Source organism: Mastacembelus armatus, chromosome 21 (assembly GCF_900324485.2).
Source record: "Mastacembelus armatus chromosome 21, fMasArm1.2, whole genome shotgun sequence".
Taxonomy (NCBI): domain Eukaryota; kingdom Metazoa; phylum Chordata; class Actinopteri; order Synbranchiformes; family Mastacembelidae; genus Mastacembelus; species Mastacembelus armatus.
In genome coordinates this window covers 26,892,399-26,911,806 of record NC_046653.1, presented here as the reverse complement: position 1 = coordinate 26,911,806, position 19,408 = coordinate 26,892,399, and the positions used below count along the sequence as shown (strand labels likewise).

Sequence of the window (19,408 nt, the reverse complement as noted above, 5' to 3'; positions counted from 1 at the left end):
CTTTGTGGGACATAATACTTTACTGAGGTGAAGGATGACATGTAAGTATTAATAAAAACACTGAATCTTATATCTGACAAGTATGAGGAGAATCATTTTTATGTGATACCTGTTATTCCAGCCCAGTGCCTCAGTCTCAATAAAATGCAGCAATCTACTGTATCATAGTCAGCACTGAGATCAAGTAGGATGACAATGGAGCACCAGCATCAGAAGCTAATAAAATGTCATTTGTTGTCATTTGAGTAGGGCAGATTGGAATTTATTAAAAATGTTACCATTTGCTGCTGCTAAAAACAAATGTTTAGATACTCATTTTTCTAAAATCTCAGATATGAAAGTAGTTTGAGGATGGGTTTGTAGTTTGAGTAAGTAATGAGGGATCTAGGTCAGGTATTTTTAACAGAGGTTGCACACAGGGAACTTTGAAATGATCTGGTACATAGCCACCTAAGTAAAAATATACAGTGGGTACGGAAAGTATTCAGACCCCTTTAAATTTTTCACTCTTTGTGTCATTGCAGCCATTTGCCAAAATCAAAAAAGTTCATTTTATTTCTCATTAATGTACACTCAGCACCCCATCTTGACAGAAAAAAACAGAAATGTAGAAATTTTTGCAAATTTATTAAAAAAGAAAAACTGAAATATCACATGGTCATAAGTATTCAGACCCTTTGCAGTGACACTCATATTTAACTCACATGCTGTCCATTTCTTCTGATCCTCCTTGAGATGGTTCTGCTCCTTCATTGGAGTCCAGCTGTGTTTAATTAAACTGATTGGACTTGATTAGGAAAGGCACACAACCTGTCTATATAAGACCTTACAGCTCACAGTGCATGTCAGAGCAAATGAGAATCATGGGGTCGAAGGAACTGCCCAAGGAGCTCAGAGACAGAATTGTGGCAAGGCACAGATCTGGCCAAGGTTACAAAAGAATTTCTGCAGCACTCAAGGTTCCTAAGATCACAGTGGCCTCCATAGTCCTCAAATGGAAAAAGTTTGGGGCGACCAGAACTCTTCCTAGACCTGGCCGTCCAGCCAAACTGAGCAATCGTGGGAGAAGAGCCTTGGTGAGAGAGGTAAAGAAGAACCCAAAGATCACTGTGGCTGAGCTCCAGAGATGCAGTAGGGAGATGGGAGAAAGTTCCACAGAGTCAACTATCACTGCATCCCTCCACCAGTCGGGGCTTTATGGCAGAGTGGCCCGACGGAAGCCTCTCCTCAGTGCAAGACACATGAAAGCCTGCATAGAGTTTGCCAAAAAACACATGAAGGACTCCCAGACTATGAGAAATAAGATTCTCTGGTCTGATGAGACCAAGATTGAACTTTTTGGCGTTAATTCTGAGCGGTATGTGTGGAGAAAACCAGGCACTGCTCATCACCTGCCCAATACAATCCCTACAGTGAAACATGGTGGTGGGAGCATCATGTTGTGGGGATGTTTTTCAGCTGCAGGGACGGGCCGACTGGTTGCAATTGAAGGAAAGATGAATGCGGCCAAGTACAGAGATATCCTGGAAGAAAACCTCTTCCAGAGTGCTCAGGACCTCAGACTGGGCCAAAGGTTCACCTTTCAACAGGACAATGACCCTAAGCACACAGCTAAAATAACAAAGGAGTGGCTTCGGAACAACTCTGTGACCGTTCTTGACTGGCCCAGCCAGAGCCCTGACCTAAACCCTAATGAGCATCTCTGGAGAGACCTGAAAATGGCTGTCCACCAACGTTCACCATCCAACCTGACAGAACTGGGTTGGATATGCAAGGAAGAATGGCAGAGGATCCCCAAATCCTGGTGTGAAAAACTTGTTGCATCATTCCCAAGAAGACTCATGGCTGTAGTAGCTCAAAAGGGTGTTTCTACTCAATACTGAGCACAGGGTCTGAATACTTATGACCATGTGATATTTCAGTTTTTCTTTTTTAATAAATTTGCAAAAATTTCTACATTTCTGTTTTTTTCTGTCAAGATGGGGTGCTGAGTGTACATTAATGAGAAATAAAATGAACTTTTTTGATTTTGGCAAATGGCTGCAATGACACAAAGAATGAAAAATTTAAAGGGGTCTGAATACTTTCCGTACCCACTGTATATATATTTTTGTATATTTTGTAAAAGTATATTATATTATTATATTTTAAATGTTAAATTTCATTACACTTCAAGTTGTGTTAAAATGAAACCAGTTAATTTGCATTTAATACAGTGGAAGCTGCACTGTAAATCTGCTTTAGTACATTAAAAACATATTTTTCACGTATTAATGGCTAATTTACTAGAAATGGCGCTTAGTGGGCTCATTTTAGAAAAAAAATGAACAACCTATAAAAATATACTTTATGTACTTTTTTCAAATTTCAAACATCATTGTCGTATTTCATACATAAAGTGAGTTCAGAAATTATGTCAAGACATTTACTTTGGCACGTTTAACCTCAGTATATATTATTTTACATTTGTATATAAAGCAGATTTATAGTGCAGCTTCCAATGTATTAAATGCAAATTAACTGGTTTCATTTGAACACAACTTCAAGTATGATGAAATTTAACATTTAAAAAGTGTACTCAATATACAAAAAGATATCAGATCAAGCCTGACAGGATACTTGGGATATCTCTAAAATATAATCATTTTCTCTGGTGTCAGCATGTGCAGCAGTGGCACACAAAAAGCGGGTAAAAGTAAATATAACTATTAATTTAAATGACAGATTTTAAATATGTAATGCATAGTTCAAAGTCTGGTTACGAAAGTCTGCAGTGAACAGTAAAGCCACACTGCATACTTTAAATGACTTTAACAGATCTCTTTAGTAATGAATCAGATGTTTCTGGCTGGACAGAACAACCTTTTGAGATGTTTAGAAATTTCTTTCATTTTCAGCCCATATATCAGTGGATTAAACAAAGGATGGTACAAAACTACTTGTAAAGTCATTATTAAACGTGCAGGTTTTGGTAAATTTGATTCAACTCGACCTATGCTCACATCATACACACTCAAACAGGAAATACTGGTTAAAACCAGCAGGTGAGGTAAACAGGTCTCTGCAGCTTTTCTCCTGACTTCTCTACCACTTCGATAGACGATAATAAGAATCTTTGTGTATGAGAAAATTATGAAGATCAAAGGGAGAACTACCAGATATACCAAACCAACCGCACCATATATAGCACTTACACTTGACCTTATACATTGAAGCCCATAAATTGCATTGGTGCAAAATATTCCTTGTAAAGTAAAGTTACACAGTTTAGTTTCGGCAATGAGTATTGTTTGGACAGCAACCTGACAAGCAGATATAAGGCAAGCTAAAATCAAGAAAATACTCACTGTGCTTGTCCTCATGATAGTTGGATACTGCAGAGGTTTACATATAGACACATACCTGTCATAGGACATGGCTGCCAACAGTAAAAACTCTGTACCCCCTAAAGAGTAATATATGAAAAACTGAAAGAGACAGGCTGAATATGATACGATCTGTTTTTCAGATAAAACATCAATGAACAACTTTGGGTAGAAAGCAGTGCTGTAAAGAACAGAATTTGTTAACAAAGCTGCAATGAAAATGTACATAGGCTCATGGAGGTTTTTGTGAATCCAAATAAGGCATATGATGATTGAATTACTGCTGATTATTAGAGTATATGCTGAAAACATGATACAAAAATAAATATAACTGTATTTGTGCACTTCTACATACCCATTTAGTGTTATATATGTTGCATTAAATTCATCTTCCATTAAGGCTGTTTAAAACAATTTAGGAATGAAACAGGCAGAAAGCACAACTCAGAAAGTGAACTGTTCAAGCTGTGGAAAATTTTTATTAGATTGCTTCTCTCTCCATGGATCTCATTAAACTTTTTACTAAAATAGATACTAAAGAACTTTATCAAACCCTGGAGGCCTGGGAGTCATAACCTCATTTGTCATTTGTGCGTCAGTCAATTTGAAAATATCAACTGCAGTACTCCTCCCTGACAGTATACAAAGGCCTTTTCAGTATCTGATCAAGGGTGTTATACATTTTGGTTACAGCACTTTGAGCAGTTTCCCATAGTGGTAATGATACTTTTAGCCACCTTTTATTTTTATTAAAGATCTTATTGCTTGCTTGCTATTACATTGACAATTAAGATGTTATCTTGGTCCATCAGACATCTAAATGAAATTGTTAGCAATCAAGGTACCTGGAGGCTGTTTACTTCATAGCTGTTGACTATAACCATGCTGCTCTAAAGACAATACTCCCTAAATTTCACCAGCATGTGCAAATGCATTACCAGGCCAACCCATACACTGGATAAAGTCTAATCTAACATGAAACAGGTGCTTCAGGACCAAAACAGGTCTGTTCCTGCCTGTTACTCCAGCAGCTCCTTCAGGACAAGGGTTTTCACCACCCTAAACCCTGTTAAAATAGGGCAAGAAGGTGCCACAGTGCACTCACAAGAATCTAATATTGAATTAAATGTAGTGCTGAGACTATTATTTTCAACATCTACATGAATGTTAAAATCTCCCACTATAATGACTTTATCTGAACTAAGCACTAAATCAGACAGGAAGTCTGGAAAATCAGTTAAAAACTCTGAGTAAGGGACAGGTGGACGGTACACAGTGACAAGTAGAACTGGTTTTTGTGTTTTCCAGTTTGGATGTGAGAGACTAAGAGTGAGGCTCTCAAATGAGTTATAATTGTTCTGAGGATGAAGGTTTAATAAAAAGTTTGAGTGGAAGATTGCAGCTACTCCTCCACCTCGACCTGTGCTTCGAGGAACATGACAATTTTTATGACTGAGGGGGTTGATTCATTCAGACTGACATATTCATCCTGCTGTAACCAGGTTTCAGTAAGATAAAGTAGGTCAATTTGGTGATCAGTTATCAAATCATTTACTAACAGAGATTTAGATGAAAGAGACCTGATATTTAATAATCTGCATCCGACAGTTCTGTTTTTCTGTTCAATAAGAGGAGTGGTCTTAATTTTTATTAGGTTTTTATGAATAACTCCTCTTCTGTTAACTTCTGATTTATATGATTTATATGTTCGAGGGGCAGACACAGTATGTGGTTTGACGGGGGTCAAGACCCACACTCCTGTGTTGGTTTCACTTCACACCTGGCCTGAATAGGCTCGTAGGTAAACAATAGATGTGAGCAAAGCTGAGGGTTGTTAGGATCTAATGGTGAACTCATGTTATGTGGCCAGGTAGTGGAAAAGGCCCAAAACTTGCCTTTGATTTAAGTTGAACTAGTTGAAAGTTCACCATAAAACCAGCTAAATTCACACCAATTCTTAGAATGACACACAAGGCAAGAAAAAGAAAACAGAAACATGAATTTCCCCAAGATTATAAGAACAGACTGTTTATTGGACCTACTCAATAAAAATACACACATGTATAAATAGCTAAATTCCTGACAATAATGATACTAAGGTACACTACACAAATGGCGACGGCCTGGGAGATAACTAGAGGAGCCCTTAAAGCAACCGCTACCTATTTATTTATTTATTTATTTATCTATTTATTTATTTTAATATTATTTTAATTTTAGTAATGTATTTTTATTTAGATAATTTCATTTAATTTATTTCATTTCTTTTTTTCATTCATTTTACTTTAGCCTTACCTTAGTTAATTGATTCATGATGAAAGCACGTGAACATGCACTTCTCTCTCTCCTGACAGTATTTTTTGTTTTGTGAGCCACAGTCTTTTTGTACATCTTTGTCACGTCTGGCACACATACAGAAGCAAATTTTTGCTTGATGTCAACAGAACCATGTTCACAGAGTTAAACTGCACTTACCGAAGAGCTACATGACCTTGGTCTGCTCTGGAAGTCCCCACCATCACCGACCCCCACTCCTGCATCTCGCCCACAGTGGAGGAAAGAAGCGGCAAGCAGCGTGAGAGGAAGCAGAAGAGAGGCAAGCACAGAGGTATCCGGGCTAGGCTAGCAGCTAACCCACATAAGCCTGCCATCCCCACCATCGTACTGGCCAACGTACGCTCTTTGGACAATAAACTGGACCACGCTCAACTCACAGGACTGTGAGAGAGTGCTGTGTTTTTGTGTTCACAGAAACATGGCTCAGCAACAACGTCCCGGACTGTGCCATTCAGCTCGAACAGCTAACATGCTACCGAGCGGACAGAGCTCTCATCGAGGGGGGTAAGACCCGCGGTGGTGGGCTCTGTGTTTACATCAACAATGCCTGGTGCTGTGACACTGTTGTGGTCTGCAAACACTGTTCACCCCTGGTGAAGTTTAGTTTTCAAGTGCTGGCCGTTATTATCTACCAAGGGAATAAGCAGCCATACTGCTTGTTGCTGTTTACATCCCCAGCTCCAACAGCAACACCAGGAGTGACGCACTGAATGAACTCTACCAGCACTTCAGTGAGCAGCAGACATCCCACCCAGATGCTTTTCTCATCTTGGTTGGGGATTGCAATCATGCAGACGTAAAGACAAAATACATCAACACATAGACTTTCCAACATCGGAGAACAACATACTGGACCCCTTCCCTACCTCGGTGCCTCGGACCACACCACTGTTATGCTAATGCCAGCATATAAACCACTGGTAAAAGTCGCCAAACCAGTTCAGAAGCAGGTATGAGTGCCCAGAAGGCTCTTCAGAAGCAGTTCAGGACTGTTTTAACACCACAGACTGGCAGCCTGTTTAAACATGCTGCCAGTCTGTGGTGTTACAAAAACGCCACACACCTCCAGGAGTAAACAGACTGTGACTGCCTATATCGCCAAGTGCACTGACAATGTAAGACACTGTCACATTGACACCAACACCAGCACTGTCCAGGCCAACCAGAAGCCGTGGGTGATGGGGGAGGTCTACAGACCCTGAAGGCCCAGAACGCTGCCTTCGGATATGGAGATATGTTAGGCCTGAAGACAACCAGTGATAACCTGTCTCGTGGCATCAGAGAGGCTAAGAGGCAGTAATCCAGGATAATAGCCCTTCGTTTCGGTGACAGCAAAGTCACCCAGAGACTGTGGCGTGGAATACAGACCATTATGGACTACAAGCCCCGACTGCAGACCTGCCATAGCACCACCTCCCTGCTGAATGAGCTGAACGACTTCTTTGCTCACTTTGAGGCATAAAACAGCACCCCTACACAGAAGACCCGACCCCCCCGGTGATCTGGTGTTGACACTGTCTTTGGACAGTGTGAAGAAATCGCTCAGCAGGATCAAGGCACACAAAGCTCCAGGGCCTGACAATATACCTGGTCGTGTGCTGCGAGAAATCTATCCTTCCCTCCTCCCTGAACTCCTTCCAGTTCCTGTATCAGTCCAACCACTCAACCGATGACACCATCTCCACCACACTCCACACAGCCCTCATTTATCTAGACAAAAATGATTCGTATGTGAGAATGCTGTTCTTGGACATCAGCTCAGTATTGAACACAATCATCCCCCAACAGCTTATTCACAAACTAAACCAGCTGGGGCTCAACACCTCGCTGTGCAACTGGCTGTTGGACTTCTTGACTGGTAGACCACAGGAACTATGGGTCGGCAGCACCATACATACAGCACCATCACACTAAACACAGGGCCCCCCAAGGATGTGTGCTAAGCCCCTCTTCACTCTGCTGACCCATGACAAACTACAGGAGCAAGGTGAGCCGCCTGACCACATGGTGCAGAGAAAACAATCTCTCTCTGAACGTGGAAAAGACGAAGGAGACTGTTGTCGACTTCAGGAGAACGCAACCAGCACGCTCCCCTGTCCATCAACGGCCACGTGCTGCTGTGGAGAGGGTGAAGAGCATAAAGTTCCTGGGTGTGCACATCACAGAGAACCTCTCCTCTCTGTGCAGTCTCATAGCACATGACCAGGTACTGTATATTGTCAGGCCCTGGAGCTTTGCATGTGTTGATCCTACTGAGCGATTTCTTCACACTGTCCGAGGACAGCGTCACCTATGGCCATAAACTTTGTGTAGTGACTGAAAGAATCAGACTGCAACTTAAAGTGGAAGTAATGAGTTTTGTTTGTAGGGCTCTGATATGGAAAGTGTTCAAATCAAAACTGCTGCTCCTTTGCATCAAAAAAAGTCAGCTGAGGTGCTTCACGTATCTGATTAGGATATCTCCTGTATGACTTTAACTGGAAGTTTCTTGGACACTTCCAACTGGTAGCAGGCAGAGCCAGAAGGCACTGAAGAGATTATATAAGTTATCTGGCCTGCTAATGACTTGGGGGGTGGAAATTGTTTCTGGGGGAATTCGCTCTGCCTAACTGAGCCTGCTGTAGTCCAGGAGAAATAAAGTAAATGGTTGGTAGATGATTTCATAGATAACTATAGCCCAGAGTCATCTGCATAGCAATGGTAATTAATACAGTAGTACCTAATAACAGTGACTAAGGGAGCATGTTTAAAGTGAAAAGGTCCTAGCACAGAACATTGTGGAACTCCATACCTAACTTTTGTTTGCAAAACGGCAATGCCTCGCGGCACTCCAACTCTCGCCACAGACTTTTCAGCATTGTTACATGCCAACATCCCAGTCACCAGTGTTCCCTCGTCGCTGCCCAGCCAGCGTCCCTCCTTGCTGCACTGTCTCCGGAACCTCGGCGCGCCAACAAGGCCATCCCCACTGAGGTTCCACTACTGCAACCTGAACCTCAGTGCGCTGACGAGACCGTCCCCACTGAGGTTCCACCGCAGTATCCTGAAATGTGTCTACAATTCAAACATTATTCTATTGTATTTCATACATAAAGTGAGTTCATTATTTTTTAATGTACTAAAGCAGATTTATAGTGTAGCTTCCACTGTATTAAATGCAAATTAACAGGTTTTATTTTAACACAACTTGAAGTATAATGAAATTTAACTTTTAAAAAGTGTACTCAGTATACTTTTAAAAAAAAAATTTTTTTCTCTCACACTATCACTATGTCCTAGATCATTTCAAAGTTGCCTGTGTGCAACCTCTGTTAAAAATACCTGAGCTAGATCCCTCATTACTTACTCAAACTACAAACCCATCCTCAAACTACTTTCATATCTGAGATTTTAGAAAAATGAGTATCTAAACATTTGTTTTTAGCAGCAGCAAATGGTAACATTTTTAATAAATTCCAATCTGGCTTTCATAAGTACTGCCCTACTCAAATGACAACAAATGACATTTTATTAGCTTCTGATGCTGGTGCTCCGTTGTCATCCTACTTGATCTCAGTGCTGACTATGATACAGTAGATTGCTGCATTTTATTGAGACTGAGGCACTGGGCTGGAATAACAGGTATCACATAAAATGGTTCTCCTGTCAGATATAAGATTCAGTGTTTTTATTAATACTTACGTGTCATCCTTCACCTCAGTAAAGTATTATGTCCCACAAAGGTCAGTGTTGGGGCCAATTCTATTCTAGTTGCACATGTTCCCTCTTGGACATATTATTCGCAAACATGGCTTTCCTTTTCACTGCTATGCCAATGAAATGCAGCTGTACCTTCCTGTTAGAGTCTCAGACTATACCATGCTGAATTGTCTACATGAATGGCTACTTGAGATTTAAAGCTGGACAGTTCAAAATTTCTTGCATCTGAACTCTAACAAGGGGAGGTTAGAATTAGAGGGCTTCATTGGGTTTGGGCTCCTGTGGGACCCAACAAGAAAGTCGCCAAAGCGGGCGGTTTGACCTTTGCTGCGAGCGGGAGTGGGCGGTCAGAAGATTTTGTGGGAAAGGTGGGATTTGGCGTGCGATAAAAATAAATTCAACACATGAGGTTGAGAAGAAAATTAGAGCGGCTGTTTACTTGACAAAAGCAAAGCAAGGAAGACAATTTGAAACAATTCTCAACTGTCACTGAAAACAGTGAGAAAGAGTTAAACTTTGTAACTTGGGATACATGCGCAAAAGTGTTTGTTTACAACAGAAATCTGGCACCTCTGCCCTGAGGTTACACACCTGCATGTTAAATTATTTAGTTTCGGTTTTTCACAAGCTCTGAGAGAAAGTCCACGGGAACAGGCGGAAGTGGACACAAAAATTGTGGGCGGGGGCGGTCCTGGTCAGAAATTCAGTGGGAGCGGACAGGTGCAGGTTTAAGAAAACAGTCAGGGCTCTAGTTAGAAGATTCGGCTTCCAGCTCCCTATGGGGATGACAATGCTAGCTTGCATCCTTACGGACTGTGAATGGATTTTCCTGTTTCAATCTTAGGGCCAATTTGGCCCTGGTTATATATTTGGTTTGGGTTGACAGCTCTAATCTAACTAGTGGAGGTTAGAATTAGAGGGCTGCATTGGGTGTGGGCTCCTGTGGGACCCAACATGAATCTTGCAGGTCTGGCGGTATGACCTTTGCTGTCGGTGGGAGTGGGCATTCAGAAAATTTTGTGGAAGAATAATGGGAAAGGTGGGATTTGGCGTGCGACAGAAATGGATTCAACATATGAGGTTGAGAAGAAAATTAAAGCGGCTGTTTATTTGACAAAAGCAAAGCAAGAAAGACAATTGGAAACAATTCTCAACTGTCACTGAAAACAATGGGAAAGAGTTAAACTTCGTAAATTGTGCAAAAAGTGTTTGTTGACAACAGACATAAATTAGGCACTTCTGCCCTGAGGTTACATACCTGCATGTTAACTTATTTAGTTTGGGTATTTGTGTATGTTTTTCACAAGCTCTGAGAGAAAGTGGGCGAAAGTGGATACAAACATGGGCGCAGGCAGTCCTGGTCAGAAATTCAGCGGGAGCGGACAGGTGCAGGTTTAAGAAAACAGTCCCGTATAGGACCCTAGTTAGAAGATTCAGCTTTTCCTGTTTCAATCTTAGGAGCAAGAGGCTTTGGCCCCTGGTTATATATTTGGTTTGGATTGACTGCCCACTCCATCTTATTTTACACTGTTACACTTCCAATCAAGAAAGCCTCTACTTGGGCCCCTATTCTTCCTTATGTACACTGATACCCAAATTGAAAATGACCTTCACCTCATCACTGAAGACTCAACACTCCATGTCTTCATCAGAAACTCTTGTAATGGAACCATCTGTGCTGAGAGCCTTCAGCGTGAGTTGCTGACAATTGAGAAATGGGCAACTGATTGGTGCATTACCTTCAATGCAAGTAAGACTGAGGAGATAATCATTAACAGGAAAGAGAACCAGAATCATCCTCATCTGTATTTCATGAACTGTGCCCTTCTTATGTCACTCAAGACAACTCCTACCGTTCAATGCAGGATGTTGAACGAGCACTGAAAGGATCCCAGTGGGTCCAGCATGGGACAAAAAATGTCACTACTACTGTGGAAAACTGCTGCAAATGCTGCAACTGACATGTCTAAAATGTCTCCTCTCACACAGCAAATAGACCATGACAGGAGTTGTGGACTAATACAGATAATAAACTGAGTTCAACAGTGATTACATAATCAGGTGAATGTTTGCATACAAGAGATCAGATGATGTTGTAATATGTGGAGTCCAGCGTGTAACAAAGTTCTTTACCTTTGATAATCTATTATGGTGGAAAGTTTAATGAGACCCACTGAGACTGAAGCAAACTAATAAAAAGTTTTCACAGCATCAAACCTCTCACTTTCTGAATATTACAGATGAACATACATGTGAATTTCAAGGTCTGTCTGTGAATGAATACGATGCTCCAGAACAGGTTGGTTGTTGATGGAATTTTTAAGAGGAAATAATTTTTACTGCTTAGGCTATCTGCACATTTCATTAATGAACACTTAGTTTCAGGTAACATTAATGGATTGTGAGTTAAATGTTACATGTGTAAATATTGAAGGGTATGTGGAAGTTGACAAATACAGATATGTTTATTTTGTGATCATGTTTATAATTTATCTCCTAATAATCTGCAGAAATTCTACTATTGTGTGTCTTATCTGGATTCACAAAAACCTCCATGAGCCTATGTACATGTTCATTGCAGCTTTGTTACTGAACTCTGTTCTTTTCAGCACTAATATCTACCCAAAGCTACTGATCGATGTTTTATCTGAAAAACAGATCATATCATATTCAGCCTGTCTCTTTCAGTATTTTATATTTTATTCTTTAGGCTGTTCAGAGTTTTTACTGTTGGCAGCCATGTCCTATGACAGGTATGTGTCTATATGTAAACCTCTGCAGTATCCAACTATCATGAGGAAAAGAAACATCTGTATTTCACTGGTTGTAGCTTGGTTTTTAGCTGCCTGTCATACTGCTGTACCAACAATACTGAGTGCTGAAACTAAACTCTGTAATTTTTTTTTCAAAGGAATATTTTGTAACAATGCAATTTTTGGGCTTCATTGTGTACGAACAAGTGCTCTATCTATATTTGGTGTAGTTGGTTTAGTAGAGATCCTAGTGCTCCCTTTTCTCTTCATAATTTTCACATACACAAAGATTCTTATAATCGCCTATCGAAGTGGTAGAGAAGTCAGGAGAAAAGCTGCAGAGACCTGTTTACCTCACCTGATGGTTTTAATCAGTTTCTCCTGTTTGTGTATATATGATATTGTTATAGCTCGAGTTGAATCGAATTTTCCAAAAACTGCACGTTTAATAATGACTTTACAAGTAATTTTGTACCATCCTTTGTTTAATCCACTGATATATGGACTGAAAATGAAAGAAATTTCTAAACATCTAAAAAGGTTGTTCTGTCCAGCCAGAATCATCTGATGCATTAACAACAGTTACTAATGTATAGTCATTTGTTTCTTATATAATCATGTCTTGAAAATCATTTAAAGTATGAAAGAGTTTCTTTGGAAATCTGCAGATGCAGACGAGCCCATGATGAGGAAATAACTACCTGACAGCAACAACACAGTTTATTTTAGGTTTATTGTGTTTTACATTTTTTCTCATCACAAATGTCAGAAATGCTTAGTTACAAACAAACCTCTCCTTTCAACATGGTCAAAGGCCACATCTGACATGAAAACCATCAGACATGCTCCAGCACCGACCACCACACACACTCAAACTTTCTTCTCCTGTTTGTCCAGGCACACAGGGTCATTCAGGTCCCAGCTGGACGTGAAAAATAATGAATTTCTCTGGTGTCAGCATGTGCAGCAGTGACAGACACAGCTGGGAACAGTAAATATGATTTTTACTGGTTATTATTTACACATTGTGCTGTTCAGTCTCAAGTAAAGAGTGTCTGCAGTAAACAGTAAAGACACACATTGTAGGAGCCAAAATGCAGTTTATTGATGTTTAGCTGATTAGCATAGTTTAAGTTCATAAGTAAAATTTAATATCTATGTAAATTACATGATTCTCTAAAATTAATTGGAAGACATATTTACATATGTGGATATATTTACAATACTGCAATAAGTTTATTGTTGGATTATATGCACTTAAAATGTGGAGCCACACAGTTTTTTGACCTCTCACTCTCTGACACGCATGCGATCTCTGCACCTCATTGGAATTAGTTTGGTCTTGTTTTCTGGAGAATCCTGGATCTTGATAATTGTCCTGTACAAGTTATTGTATGAGTGAGTCTAAGTAAACATTTAAAACTTCTTAAAGTGGTCCAGTGGATTTTTGGATACGGAGAAACAAGATTAGAGCGGATAACAGAGTTCTGACTGATTAATATGAAGGAGAAAGAAACTTTGCACAGAGCAAAAAACGTGTTTGATGTGCTTCCATGCAATTAACTTAGGAAGACGAAAGTGCTATGGTGTGCATACATCAGTCATGCAAGCAGAAAATTGGACTTTATTCAGTTGAGTGACAAAGTAGAAAATGTTTCATGTGTAAAGCTCGTCTATTTGGACCTCAGAATTTTACTAATTAATTGTGGAGACGCTGGTCGTGCATGAACAAGACTGTGATAAACGGATAGTAAAAATGACTGAGAAAGGTCTAGTAGAACACAAGGCTAAAAAAGTCAAGCTAAGCGCTAACAGGCATGGTAAAGCAAATTGAGCAATTAATGGAAGATGACACAAATGTCGACATTGTTAAAAATAAATTACGTATTGACTTTAGTTCTTTGCAGCAAGAATTTTCTGACCTAAATTTACAACGACATTGACAACAATTTATGGCTGAGGATGAATTTTTGGGTGATCAAAATAATTGGTTTAATCCGAAAAATAAATCCATTAATGATTTTTTCTGGAAATGTGAAGGATGAATGAAAGAGGTGATGAAATGGTCTGAGCAGCACAAAGAAGTTGAAGGACAATTAGGATATATAGATGCAGAAAAATCTACATCAAGGTCAACAAGCAAATGTTCAGGTAGGTCTGGATCACAACATGGAAGCATCTTATCTTCATCTTCCTCATTCAGAATAATGGCAGAAATGGAGCATGGAAAAGGCAAAGGCTGCAGCTTTGGAGGAGAAGTTGAAGAAGGAAGAAGCAGATTGGTATGCTGAAAGAAAATGCAAGCAGGCTCAACTGCAGGCAGAAGAAAAACAAGGAGAGGCAGAGTTGGAGGCTGAGCAGAAAAGAGTAGCAGCTGCAACAAAAGCTAGGAAAGAAATGCCTCCCATGCAGACTGCTCTTCCTGAGTAAGATGCAAAAATGGAAGTTTTGCAAAAATATGAAAACACACATGAACATTTATGCAGTTGATCAGGTTGGCAAAGCTGAGATGAAAACTACGTTTCAATCAAAATCACAGTACGTCCTACCGACACCCAATGTTAAACACTATGTGCCTCCAAGGACAGTGGTGGACCAGTGATAGTCTGTGCCAAGCTATCTCTCAGCAAGTTATCCCTCTGGGGTCTAAGGGTGTTTTGTGGCCCTAGACAAGTTTTGACATGTGCTGACATTTGTGCTTTTTTCAGTGTTTTTTAAACATATTAATGTCTAAAGTCTAATAACACTGTAATCAGCACAAAATTGGCTACAATAATATGTGAGCAGCAAGTTTATACATGATTGTGTTTTTGAGAAAAAAGTGGTTATGCAAGGTTAGTGAAAAACTATAATTTTTTACTCACTGAAATAAGACCATAAAACACAAACAGAACATTGGTTCACAAGACTTTGGAGACCAGCATGTTGTAGGCTAAAGTGTTTACTTCAGAGTGCTGTGAATGTCATCTTGTTCACACATTCACAGTAAACAATACACTGATTTAAATTTTCTAAGACACTTTTTGTCCAGAAAGGCCATATGCAAGAAGGTGTGTCTGAGGATGAATAGTCATGTGATTTACCTGAGAACACAAAAGACACACTGAATGACCAGACAAAGACGCGCATAATGAGCCTTTCAGTCAATGTAGATGGGACGGATTAGTGCAGCACAATACAACACAATGAGGAGCCAAACGATCCTCATTTGAGTTAAAATCAGTGTTTTTATTCTGAGGACAAGCTAAACTATTTGTCTCTATGTGGAATATAAGAAGCGCTTCTTCACGTGCGTAACGCGCCATCATCCAAACGCGCAGAAAAAGTGAGTAAATTCTATGATGAAGTTTGACGTTTTTATGTCATTTCTCGAGGGTGTGCACATATTTACCTGGTTCACCTGAGATTATTTACATGTGAACAGTGAACAGAGTACAAGGCGGGACCGCATTACCTGTAATGAGGTGAGACAGGAGAAAACGGACTTCTCCTGATCAAAATTGACGGAGTAATTTAAGTTTGTTTCTGTGTTATCAGAAGAAGATGCGTTAAAACGCGCCGGTGCATTCGTCGACCCCAGAGGGTTAAGGTCAAAGGTACTCTGTACAAGGCATTTTTACTTCCGGATATCACCATTTCTGCGCTCAAAGGAGATCTGCTTGAGTACAACTCCTTTATGAGAGCTATTGAACATGGAATCGAAAGCTGTACTGATGACAATTGTGATCACCTACCATTTTTATTGCAGTACACAAGTGGACAACCACATGAGCTGGTTAAGAGCTGCATCCACATGGAACCTTCAGTAGGTTATGCTAAAGCAAAGCAAATGCAAGTTTCTTGCTCAGCTCACAAGATCAGTGGCCCAAAAATCCTGATCCTAGTATGCTGGATTTCGACAACTTAGAGGTTGAAAGGGGAGCTCAGGCGCGTGTTATTCAAGTGCAGGAGCCCAAAGATTCAGTAGATTAGTTGATGACCCATTATTCATTCTAGACAAAGCTAAGATGTGCTGTTGCCTGGTTTCTGAAACTAAAGGCTTTGCTTAAGGAAATTATGGCAAAAAGAAGGGAACCAAGCACACTAAGCGAGGAATACAGAATGAAACAGTTCAAGAAAACTTCCAAAGGCACATCTCTAATTTGCGAAGATCTGACTGAAGCAGAAAGTGATTGTAAAGTACTGTCAAAAGCAAAGTTTTGAGGAAGACTTAGCAATGCTGAAGGAACATCAAAGGTTGAAGAAAAGTAGCCATCTCTACAAGTTAACTCTGGTATTTCAAGATGGAGTCATAAGAGTTGAAGGAAGGTTGAGCAGCAATGCTAGAGGATACCAAGGAACAAATCATCTTGCCTAAGAATTCACATATCACAAGGCTTGTACTGAAATACACCCATGACGTGACAGCTCACGCTGGACGGAATCACATGTTGACTCAGTTTCATCAAAGATTCTGGATCCCTGGAGCAAATGAAGTCATCAGAAGATTCTTGTCTAAGGGTGTCACCTGTAAAAAGCTGCACCGAACTACAGGCATACAACTTGTGGCAGATTTACCAAAATTCAGGGTCCTGCCTTATGACCCTCCATTCACCAGAGTAAATGTAGTAAACATTTAAAACTTCTTAAAGTGGTCCAGTGGATTTTTGGATATGGAGAAACAAGATCAGAGTGTCAAACTAAGGCTTCATTCATTGGAAACATACAAATTTAGTCAAAAAACTTGCTCGTCACAGATAACGGACGATTAAGATGGAGAAACTTTGCACAGAGCAAAAAACATGTTCGAAGAGATGACGACAGCCCATAAGTCTAATGTTGCCTCGCTTCCATGCAGTTATGCTATGGTCCGCATGCATCAGTCGTGCAAGCAGAAAGTTAAGTTATTACCCTTATTAGTCCCACAGTGGGGAAATTCCATTACAAACATTTGCACAAAGTGCAACACACACCCAGAGCAGTGGGCAGCCAGTGCTGCGGGTGAAGGGTGAAGCAAGGGAAGACTTGTTTGGATAATTGAATTCTAAAAAGCACAGCATGTATGCTTCTTTAATTTAAGTTAAACGTTTTGAGTAATTGTTTCAAAAGGCATTGATAACGATTAGGGTCTGAACCCCGGTGGACCCGGGGCCTTTCTGTGTGGAGTCTGCATGTTGTCCCTGTGTCTGTGTGGGTTTTCTCCTCCCACAGTCCAAACACATGCAGGTCAGGATTAGGGTCTGAACCCAGGTGGACCCGGGGCCTTTCTGTGTGGAGTCTGCATGTTGTCCCTGTGTCTGTGTGGGTTTTCTCCTCCCACAGTCCAAACACATGCAGGTCAGGATTAGGGTCTGAACCCAGGTGTACCCGGGGCCTTTCTGTGTGGAGTCTGTATGTTGTCCCTGTGTCTGTGTGAATTTGAGTGTATGTCAGCCCTGTGATTGGCTGCTGACCTGTCCAAGGGGGACCCTCCTCTCACCCACTGCATGCTGGGATTGGCTCCAGTCGACTATGACCTTGAACTGAACCAAGCACTATAGAGAATAGATGAATGGACACATGCTCCAGCACCGACCACCACACACACTCAAACATTCTTCTCCTGTTTGTCCAGGCACACAGGGTCATTCAGGTCCCAGCTGGACGTGAAAAATAATGAATTTCTCTGGTGTCAGCATGTGCAGCAGTGACAGACACAGCTGGGAACAGTAAATATGATTTTTACTGTCAAGATTTCCAAAGAAATTCTTTCATACTTTAAATGATTTTCAAGACATGATTATATAAGAAACAAATGACTATACATTAGTAACTGTTGTTAATGCATCAGATGATTCTGGCTGGACAGAACAACCTTTTGAGATGTTTAGAAATTTCTTTCATTTTCAGCCCATATATCAGTGGATTAAACAAAGGATGGTACAAAACTATTTGTAATGTCATTATTAAACGTGCAGTTTTTGGAAAACTGGATTCAACTCGAGCTATAACAATATCATATATACACAAACAGGAGTAACTGATTAAAACCATCAGGTGAGGTAAACAGGTCTCTGCAGCTTTTCTCCTGACTTCTCTACCACTTTGATAGGCGATAATAAGAATCTTTGTGTATGTGAAAATTATGAAGAGAAAAGGGAGAATTACCAGATCTACTAAAGCAACTACACCAAATACAGATAGAGCACTTGTTCGTACACAAAGAAGTCCATAAATTACATTGTTACAGAATATTCCCTTTAAAGTAAAATTACACAGTTTAGTTTCAGCACTCAGTATTGTTTGGACAACGACATGACAGCCAGCTAAAAACCAAGCAAGAACCAGTAAAATACAGATGTTTCTTTTCCTCATGATAGTTGGATACTGCAGAGGTTTACAAATAGACACATACCTGTCATAGGACATGGCTGCCAACAGTAAAAACTCTGCACTGCCTAAAGAATAAAATATAAAATACTGAAAGAGACAGGCTGAATATGATATGATCTGTTTTTCAGATAAAACATCGATCAGTAGCTTTGGGTAGATATTAGTGCTGAAAAGAACAGAGTTCAGTAACAAAGCTGCAATGAAAATGTACATAGGCTCATGGAGGTTTTTGTGAATCCAGATAAGACACACAATAGTAGAATTAAAGCAGATTATTAGGAGATAAATTATAAACATGATCACAAAATAAACATATCTGTATTTGTCAACTTCCACATACCCTTCAATATTTACACATGTAACATTTAACTCACAATCCATTAATGTTATCTGAAACTAAGTGTTCATTAATGAAATGTGCAGATAGCCTAAGCAGTGAAAATGAAAATGATTTCCTCTTAAAAATTCCATCAACAACCAACCTGTTCTGGAGCATCGTATTCATTCACAGACAGACCTTGAAATTCACTTGTATGTTCATCTGTAATATTCAGAAAGTGAGAGGTTTGATGCTGTGAAAACTTTTTATTAGTTTGCTTCAGTCTCAGTGGGTCTCATTAAACTTTCCACCATAATAGATTAGCAAAGGTAAAGAACTGTATAGTTTTCTGTAAGATGATGCAGAGGAGGGGCATCGTGTTGCTATCTGTAGTTTTTTTGAATATTCCGCTGCTCCTGTGGACATGAGTTTCTGTCAAGAATTGTTCAGGTATAGGACCCAGATTAGTATGTTATGACATACTAGTTAAATATGAATGAACACATTTCTTAAAATTTTCCATGTTGGGCAATGAGTTCCATGCTGAGATGCCCTGGGTATATAAGAAGACTGATAAAGATTTG

At 40.0% G+C, this 19,408-nt stretch overlaps 3 protein-coding genes across 3 annotated transcripts; 1 reads left to right on the top strand and 2 right to left on the bottom strand.

Annotated features, from left to right (window-relative positions):
• Positions 1-2,834: 2,834 nt before the first annotated feature.
• LOC113122887 (olfactory receptor 11A1-like) lies at positions 2,835-3,761 on the bottom strand. The gene has a single exon (XM_026294530.1). The coding sequence runs from the start codon at positions 3,759-3,761 to the stop codon at positions 2,835-2,837; it is 927 nt and encodes a 308-aa protein (XP_026150315.1).
• An 8,034-nt stretch (positions 3,762-11,795) lies between these two features.
• Positions 11,796-12,722, top strand: LOC113123753 (olfactory receptor 6N2-like). Its single transcript, XM_026296010.1, has one exon. It carries the CDS (start codon positions 11,796-11,798, stop codon positions 12,720-12,722), a length of 927 nt encoding a protein of 308 aa, XP_026151795.1.
• Positions 12,723-17,959: 5,237 nt separating this feature from the next.
• On the bottom strand, positions 17,960-18,886 carry LOC113123789 (olfactory receptor 4D6-like). The gene has a single exon (XM_026296079.1). It carries the CDS (start codon positions 18,884-18,886, stop codon positions 17,960-17,962), a length of 927 nt encoding a protein of 308 aa, XP_026151864.1.
• Positions 18,887-19,408: the final 522 nt, after the last annotated feature.